This window comes from Priapulus caudatus, unplaced genomic scaffold (assembly GCF_000485595.1).
Source record: "Priapulus caudatus unplaced genomic scaffold, Priapulus_caudatus-5.0.1 Scaffold1691, whole genome shotgun sequence".
Classification (NCBI taxonomy): Eukaryota; Metazoa; Priapulida; class Priapulimorpha; order Priapulimorphida; family Priapulidae; genus Priapulus; species Priapulus caudatus.
The window spans coordinates 32839-42472 of record NW_014578752.1 but is presented as its reverse complement, the minus strand read 5'-3'; the positions used below and the strand labels follow the sequence as shown (position 1 = coordinate 42472).

The window sequence follows — 9634 nt, the reverse complement described above, 5'->3', positions numbered from 1 at the left end:
ACGTTGTTGTTGGTGAGAGAGATGCTACCCATCCTCTTCTCCCTCCTCCATCCTATCCCTCCGCCTCTCTTCCGTTCCCTTTCTTCCCCTCCCCGTCTCTTCCTCTCTCTCCCCCTCCTCTCTCCCTCTCTGTCTCCACTTCCTCTCTCCCCTCCTCTCTTCCCCCTCCTCTCTCCTTCCCTCTCTCTCTCCCTCCTCCTCCCACTCCTCTCTCCCAATCCTCTCTCCCCATCTCTCTTCCTCTTCCTACCTCCTCTCTCCCCCTCCTCTCTCCGCTCCTTTCTCCACTCTCTCTCCCACTCCTCTCTCCTCCGCCTCCTCTCTTCCCCCTGCCTTCTCCCTTCCGTCTCTCTCTCCCTCGCCTCTTCTCTCCGTACTCCTCTTTCCCCTCCTTCTCCCCCTGCCCTCTCTCCCCTTCCTCTCTCTCCTCGACTCTCTCGCCCGCTCTCGATTCCCCCTCTCTTCCCTCACCTCTCCTCCCCGCTCCTCTCTTCCCACCGTCCTCTCTCCCCTTCCGTCTCTCCCCCACCCCCCTCCTCCTCTCCCCCTGCCTCTCTCCCCCTCCTACTTCTCCCCCTCCTTCCGCCCCTCCTCTCTCACCTCCTCTCCTCCTGCCTCCTTCTCTCCCCCCTCCTCTCTCCCCATCCTCTCTTCCCCTCCTCTGTCCCCCTCCTCTCTCCCCTCCCTCTTCTCCCCTCCTCTTCTGCCCCCCTCTCCTCCCCCCTCTCTTCCCCTCCTCTCTCCCCCCTCCTCTCTCCCCTCCTCTTCCCTCCTGCGGCGGTCTGTCCGGTGCATCCTGTCGTTTCTCTCCTCGGCTTTTTTTTTCTAGTATCTTTCTTTTACTTTATCTTTAATCCTCTTCTCAGCCCACTCGGATAATCTTTTTTCTGCTCCGCGCTCTCTCTGGTCTCTCTTCCACCGCCCTCTTTTCTTAACGCTTTCGTCTATTCTCTCTAGATTTGCCCTCTTCTTCTATTCGCGCCATTCTCCTCTCCTTTGCATCCGTCTCTCTCTCTCTTCTCTCCTCTTCTCTCTCTGCTCCTCTCTCTCTCTCTCTCTTCTCTCTCTCTCATCTCTCTCTCTCTCTCCCTCATGTACTATACATTAAACAGTGTTGGCCTGCTACAAGGCACACGCTAGCTGGACTGCTCGCACGCACGACGTCCGCACGCAGCACCACCGCACGCACGCACCGCACGCAGGCACGCACGCAGCTACGGCACGCACGCACGCCACGCACCATCGCCTGCATGACGTCAGCCGCACACATAAAATCCGCTCGCCGGTTACGTTTGCTGCGGGAATGCGTGAGTCAACACTTCCGTTGCTCTGCTTATTACCGTCGGGCGCGCAATTCAACCTGTCGTCCTTCCGCCGTGGCGACCGGCGTCGGCACACGCCGCCACGGCCACAGCAGCAACAGCCGAGCAGCAGCAGGCAGCGTGCTGCGCGACAAAGCAGGGAAGATATACGACCCGCGACCATCGATGACCGTGAAAGATATTAGTGTTTGACAGCGACCAGTTGCTCGCCAGGGCAGTGTGCCGCGCGCGCGCTGTGCGCAAGTATACGCCGCCAGCCTACGCACACGGTGGCTCTAACTTAGCACACGCGAACGCCACGTCGGCGGGTAATGCGTTAGCCATGTGTGTGGGCGATGTTGTTTTGGGGCGCTGATGGTATGGACAATAGCTGCCCACGAACCACAGAAACCTTCTCAGGTACGCGTCACCACACGGGCGCTCTCCCCTTCTCCTGCTCTCTCTCGCTTCCCTATCTTCTCTTTCTCTTCTCTCTCTTTGTTCTCTCTCTCTTTGTCTCTCTCTTCTCTCTCTCTCTCTCTTTCTCTCGTCTCTTTTCTCTCTCGCCTCTTCTCTCTCTCCTTCTCTCTTTCTCTCTCTATCCTCTATCTCGCTATCTCTTCTTCTCTTTTGTTTTCTCTGTCTCCTCTCCTCTCTCGCTCTCTCTCTCTCTCTCTGCTCTCTCTCCTCTCTCTCTCTCACACATTCTCGCCTCTCTCTCTCTCTCTCTCTCGTCTCTCTCGCATCTTCTCTCTCTCTTCTCTCTCTCTTCGCGTCTCTCTCTCTTCTCTCTCTCTCTCTCTCTCTCTCTCTCTCGTCATCCCTAATTCTCCCTTATCTCTCCTCTCTCTCTCCCAGCGCTCCCCCCCCTCTCCTCCTTTCTCTCTCTCTCTCCCCTCACCCCGCCTCCGCGCGACTCCCCGCCCGCCCGGCCCCCTCTGCTCTCTCTCTTCTCTGCTCTCCTTTCGCTTCCCCCCTCTCTTGCTCTACATCATCTCTCTCTCCTCTGCCTCTCTCTCTCGCTCTCCCTATCTCTCTCTCTCTCTCTCTCTCTCATCTCTCTTCCCTCTCTCTCTCTCTTTCCGCAGTCTCTCTTCCTCATCCCGCTCTCTCCTCTCTTCCTTCTCCCCCGGGCTTTTCCCCTCTCTCTCCCCCTCTGCTTCTCTCTTCTCCTCTTCTTCTCCTCTCCGTCTCTCTCTCCTCTTTTCTTGCTCTCTCGCTCCGTCCGCTCGGCTCTCTATCTCTCTGCACTCTCCTTCTTCTCCTCTCCCCCTCTCCTCTCTTCTCTCTCCTCTCTCTCTCTCCTCTTCTTCCTCTCCCTCTCGGCTCCTCGCAAGCAACGCCCCACGATTAACTCCGCCAGTCCCACGCTTTAAGTCCCCTTTCGTCTCCCTCGCCTCCACAGCCTGTTTCCTGAATACCTTTTTCTTGCTCCAAATTTCATTGCCCTCAGCTCTTTCTTTTCATCTCTGTATCTGGTCTATTGGTCCTCTAATTGCCCCTTTTTCTCTCTTCCCCCTCTTGCATCTCCCCCCTTCTCTAATTCACCCGCCCCTCTCTCTACCTCTCCCCCTATCTTCTTTAACCCCTCTGAGATCGTCTGTGTTCATCCTTGCTCCTTCTCGGCGATCGCGTCTCGCCTCGCGTTCTCTCTTCGCCAGAGCTGGCCGACTATGAAGTTCAGTAGGCGCGGAGATAATTCAGTGTGCACGTCGCAGCGTGGAGCACGCGCAGCAGCGAGTGAATAGTAGCAGACCAGCAGTAGCAGCGGGTGGCCAGTAACCTTAGCAGCAGCGCAGCAGCAGCGAGTAGCAGCACCAAACCAGAGCACTCCTTATATCTTAGTGATATAAGCTGCCTCGTGCACTTCAATGCCCACAAAATGCATGCCACATCACCCCTTCCCACACTCACGGGACGTATTACAACTGCCCAATGCCAAACTCGCACGACAGATGGCGCTCTCGCTCATAGGCCTCAATCTACCACTAGCACAAGTGTGTTCGGTTACATTTGTAACGCTTTGTTTACATACAAGTTTTACAGCAGGCACGTGTACTCGTAGTATCCTATGTAATAATGATTTGGACTAATAAAAGCTGCATAAGATATTAAAATCGACCATTATTTTATGAGAAATTTGATAAAATAGTGATACGAAATAGTGCGCCCATTTACTACTTTCAAATCATTACGCTGTTTACTAAACTAAGTTCATGTATTTATCATGAATTTTTGGGATGATTGCCAATATACCTAATTCTCGAACATTGTCTTTGGTGCGTATTCAACTTAAAACATCTAAATTTGTCCACCAACAAACATGCAAATCATAGAAATTTCTAATGTTTTGTTCGACGGCGACTTCGCGGCCGTTGGATTGCCATTTGCTGGATTTCCCCGGAGCTCCGCCCACTTTAAAAATAGTGCTAGCATTGTGGCAGTGGTATTATCCTGAGTGTGGGAAGGAGGCGCTGCATGCAGTTTGTCAGGATATACCACTGCCACAATGCTAGCACTATTTTTAAAGTGGGCGGAGCTCCGGGGAAATCCAGCAAATGGCAATCCAACGGCCGCGAAGTCGCCGTCGAACAAAACATTAGAAATTTCTATGATTTGCATGTTTGTTGGTGGACAAATTTAGATGTTTTGAGCTGAATACGCAAAAATGTATCAAAGACAATGTTCGAGAATTAGGTATATTGGCAATCATCCCAAAAATTCATGATAAATACTTGAACTTAGTTTAGTAAACAGCGTAATGATTTGAAAGTAGTAAATGGGCGCACTATTTCGTATCACTATTTTATCAAATTTCTCATAAAATAATGGTTGGATTTTTAATATCTTTGCAGCTTTTATAAGTACACACCGTATTACATAGGACAGGAGTAACGGGGTCGCTGTAAAACTTATAGTAAAAAAGCGTAAGAAATTCTTACGGAAATCAGCTTGTGGCAGTGGTAGAATTGAGCCAGAGCGAGAGCGCCATCTGTCGTGGAGTTTGGTATCTGACTAAACTACACTACTACTATTGGTGGCACCATCTAACAGACATAATCTATGAATTTATTCAGGATAATATCAAGAGCGTATAAAGAAGGAGAGCATACAACGGTGAAATGCTAAAACCATGTTGCAGTATTATTGATTAGCTGTCCTACCTTGTTACTATAAAACAAACCGCATGTCCCTACGATGCCCCTACGCTGAGATAATGAGCGGTGAAAATCTGGTATTTTCGCCGAAAACCGACTCGAGATCAGTTTTACTGCGACAGTCTCTCGTTTTGTGGACTGTATGTTGCTTCCGGTCGCCGCTGTGTAGCGCTGACTCGATACGTTATTACTACAGCGTTACTACATCCAGCGTAATGGGTGGGTCATCACCATGGCGATACATAACAAGACGTTTTTGTGGAGTAATGGCTGCGTCAATGACTTGAAATGCGAGAAAAGATAGTAGAAGGAAAATAAATTTCATTGTCAATGAATGACGGAAACACGCGAGGTTTCCCGAAGCTATCGCCAGAACGAGAGACAGTCGCAGCCACTACGTATCTCGAGTCGGTTTTCGGCGAAAATACCAGATTTTCACCATTCATTATCTCAGCTCAGGCATCGTAGCGACAAGCGGTTTGTTTTATATTAGCAAGGCAGGACAGCTGATCAATAATACCACAAAGAATCGTCAAAATAAAACGGGCAGTTTATTAATTCGACTAATACTGCAGCATGGTTTCAGCATTTCACCGTTGTACGCTCTCCTTCTTAATACGCTCTTGATAATATTCTAGTCTGGTGGTAATATGCATTCACTTACTGTGTACTGGTAGACCATAGGGTTTGTTTATACCAACCAGTCCATCTGCAATCCAACACAAAACGTTTAGCTGAAGGCATTCGATATGAAGACTGATTATATTATACATTTGACATATCCATACAATCCAGACGATGTACTTTACAAGTATGTCGAAATACATTACAGAAGGCGGTGTTTCACCCCTTCACAACACAGCGATTCACAACACGATGCAATTGTAAATTTTACAAGCAGTACATTCTATATTACTTTACCTTACCTTTATTATAGATGACATTTTTCAATAAAAGAGATAGTAATTTGTCGCTTGTGTTCCAGCTCTTCCATATTTTCTCCCACGTTATTGCAGGTGGGCCTTCTTTCGCCTTTGATTCATTCTGAAAATAGTGATTATTGTTGTTCAATAAAAAACATTGTTTACATAAACTTTCCCCTACATGTTCTAACCTCTCCAACTTCTCCATCCTCACCACCTCCACCTTCTCTCCTCCTCTACCGCTCTTATAACATAAGTCAGATGATGGGAGAAGCTAACCCATTTTGCCGGGGAGGGGTGGGGCCAAGCCTCGTGCGGGTTGTGTTCTGGGCAAGTGACCGTGGGCAATTCGCCATTGTCCACGCAACAGTGTCTACGGTTCTCTGGAAAGGCAACTGGCCCCCCACCCCACTAGCTACGGTACTGTTAAAGCAGCCACTGCAGGTTCATCATTTTCTTGTACACTCACTTTTAGTTGGCCAACCTTCTTCTGTGCGTGCAGGTACCGCTGGTGGCAGTAGGTCAACGAATACGTCCGATTTATTCTGAATGCCATCACCATTCGCAACATAAGGACTCTATAAGTATATGTAAAGTATCTTATTAGAAATGAGTATACTGATAAGATAAGGATGAATGAAGACGTATCATAAGAAAGTACGAAGCAGTTTCAATTAGTTCATCTTCAAGTGTCGTACATACACTTGTTTTACCATTGTCATTGAGATCAAATCTGCAAAATGCGCACACACAGACACACACGTGCACCACACACACACACACACACACGAACAGGCACTTGGGACAGAGTCAGTAAAAACTGATCTTCATCAAGATTGTAGACGATTCACGAATCCGATCGGCCCCGGTACCCGAGGGCGATGCGGAGCGCGATTGGCTGCAGTGACAACAGCTGTTTATGACGCGTCCCGCCTGCAGCCAATCGCGCTCCACGTCGCCCTCGGCTACCGGGGCCGATCGGATTCGTGATTCGTATACAATCTTGATGAATCGGCACGAACCGCAAAACTTCTGTGTTTCAAGTCAGATTACATAGTACTGCTGCACTTATCGGCCACGGTAGTTACATAGTTTTGTTCAGTGGACTATAGAAGGCAGAACGAGCCCAAGATGGAGGTCGTAGAGGCGTTGAAAGTTTGTGAAATGTAAAAGATCAAATCAAGGAGTGATCGTCGAAAATCGCGCAAACGGAGTTTCCTACCTTCTTTATATATATATATATTATCATGGCGACACAGCACACTCGCAGCAGCGAGTGCGGGAGAGTTCGGCGTTAGTTTTTATGAAGGAAAGTTGATATATACAGTGACGCAACAGTGGAACTGTAATTGAGACTGAGAGGTACGGTAGTAGGGCCTATTTGTGAATGTGCGTTCATATTATTTTCAGTTTTTACTGACTCTGTCCCAAGTGCCTGTGCACACGCGCACACACACATTCGCACAAACGTACATACACTGACACACACACACACACGCACGCACGCACGCACGCGCGCGTATGCACGTACACACACACACACGCGCGCACGCACGCACGCACACATACCCCACACACACCGGCCATCAGACTCATGTGTTTGTATATATCTTTGCCAGGCTTTGGTATAACTATGTCTATGACTAGTGCCAGCCAGAAATGGTCCTAACCGAGGCTAACGCGGCGACTATTCGGCCTAAGACTAGCTCTAGTAACTATAGCCCGCGTACAGTTGCCGCAGGACGGAGCGGCGGAGCGGAGGGTAGCCACAAGTTCCCATCTCGCTTAACACTACGTGGCGAGACGCCGTGTAACTAGTCGGAGAGCCTGGTCGGTTTAAGCGGAGGGCTATAGTACTAGAGCTAGCCTAAGACAAGAGTCTAAATTCTACACCCGGATCTCTCATCTTACTCACCGTTTATTAGAGATACTAACTCTGCCCAGAGATCGCCGTAACAATATACCGTCGTACCAGAGAGAAATAAGAATGAACACTACGATTACGAGATATCTTTCAGTCGCTTAGTACGGATACGCGTGTATATGATAACGGTAACTGGGGGCTGACATCTTGTCTTACAGCGCCACCGTACGGCTAATAATACTATTAGAGCTTGAAAGAAATTATCCAAAGAAATTGGCGAATCTATCTATAATATATATATATTCACACATGCATACATGCATGCATACATACATGCATGCATACATACATACATACATGCATACATACAATACATACACACATACAAGAGCTAATACATACACAGAACTTATAAAAACATAGAAACTTATATGTATGAATTTCTATCATTCATCGTTTTCGCTGTTACAGCAAAATATGCAGTCTACAAAGACATTTTGCTTTTAAAACATCTGCATATAACCATTTTTATTTTTACTTAATTTGAAAATACAATGTGAGCAAAAACGATGAATGAAATTAATGTTCTTTTCAAACGATTCTAACATGTCTTTCATATCATTCTTCAATCTTGTCAAATTTCACGCATATATACAAAATCAACAAAAACATCGAATTTTCAAGCTTCATGTTATTTGCATTTTATACATAATACATAGTATAATATAGAATGTTTCATAGTTATTTCATAATGGAAATGTCCATTTATTTGAAGATATTCTTACTGATCCAACCGCAATTCAAGTCTTGTGTATAACTTAAAAATGACAACACCAACGACGATACATACAATTAGATAGATAACTAAAAGTGTACATCAAAAAACCACGTCGTAGAACGCAAAATGTGCGCGTACGTATGTGCCACTTTGTTCTTAAATAATGCTGTGACATCAAACTGTAACAAATTACTAAAGATCAGTTAAAGAACATCGTAATCACGGGATGTGCGATGTTGCTGTAGCGTTTGTAAACACAAACAACCGCATAAATTCATTCCCCGCACAACAGATCGTTTCCACAATAACGTATCGTCCAGGTTTGACAGCAAAATTGTATGGATACACTACACTTAAACGTTAATCGATGTCAGACGGGATAGAAAAGTCACTTTCCTTTTGATCGCGACAAACAGTAGAGAATATGCAATGACAGATGATACAACTTCATTCTTTGAATTCCACGAATAAAACGTTATACAATTCATCACGGTTTTGTACTGGAAACATTTGGTATGAATGGAATTGTAAGCACATCTGGAATTTAAAGAAATATTCATCTTTAATGAATGGCTCTAGTCGGAGTCTATCAATAAAAAGGTAAATAACACAGAAGACTGTCCGAAATCACAGGTGAGAACGGGACTCTGTGACGGAGCATGACTCGCAATACAGTTTAGTGCTGCTATCTACCAGAAGGACAATAAAGTATTTCCAAGAAAATAGAATACAACCATCTTTCATGTGCACGAAAATAAATCAACATAGCAGTCGTGTCGATGTCAGGTCAGACTATAATCAACACAACGCTTACACACAGGTGGCGCCATAGTCAACTGAGAGGTCACAGTGGGGCCATCAAACATTTTGCACCAAATTTAACGCAGACATAACGTAAAGGTCGACACAGGATGCGTAAAAAACAACCACTAGATGGTGCTGGAGTCAATGGTTAGCCTTTGAAGTCAAACGATAGATTGCGCTGAGAGTCACGGTTACTCAGATCTAAAGTAAAATGATAGATGGCGCTGGGGTTAATGTGTAGAGTACGCTGTGGTTGACCGGTAGATAGCGCTGATGTTGACCGGTAGATGGCGCTGATGTTGACAGGTTGAGTATGCTGTAGTTGACCAGTAGATGGCGCTGTAGTTGACCAGTAGATGGCGCTGATGTTGACCGGTAGATGGCGCTGATGTTGACAGGTTGAGTATGCTGCAGTTGACCAGTAGATGGCGCTGTAGTTGACCAGTAGATGGCGCTGATGTTGACAGGTTGAGGGCGCTGATGTTGACAGGTTGAGTATGCTGTAGTTGACCAGTAGATGGCGCTGTAGTTGACCGGTAGATGGCGCTGATGTTGACAGGTAGATGGTGTTGATGTTGGCCAGTAGATGGCGCTGATGTTGATAGGTAGATGGCGCAGATGTTGACAGGTTGAGTATGCTGTAGTTGACCAGTAGATGGCGCTGTAGTTGACCAGTAGATGGCGCTGTAGTTGACCGGTAGATGGCGCTGATGTTGACAGGTAGATGGTGTTGATGTTGGCCAGTAGATGGCGCTGATGTTGATAGGTAGATGGTGCAGATGTTGACCAATAGATGGCGCTGGCAT

The 9634-nt window shown here is 47.0% G+C and overlaps 1 protein-coding gene across 1 annotated transcript in view; it reads right to left on the bottom strand.

Moving 5' to 3' along the window:
- The window catches only part of LOC106817345, a 13639-nt gene extending 5822 nt beyond the window's left edge, over positions 1-7817 (bottom strand). The window contains exons 1-4 of the mRNA XM_014822003.1: positions 7318-7817; positions 5852-5960; positions 5386-5503; positions 5124-5168 (exon numbers count right to left, since the gene is read on the bottom strand). Coding sequence (XP_014677489.1) covers positions 5124-5168; positions 5386-5503; positions 5852-5953 — 265 coding nt within the window. The 5' untranslated portion in view covers positions 5954-5960; positions 7318-7817. The remainder of the gene's footprint in view (positions 1-5123; positions 5169-5385; positions 5504-5851; positions 5961-7317) is intronic.
- Between the last annotated feature and the right edge of the window lie 1817 nt (positions 7818-9634).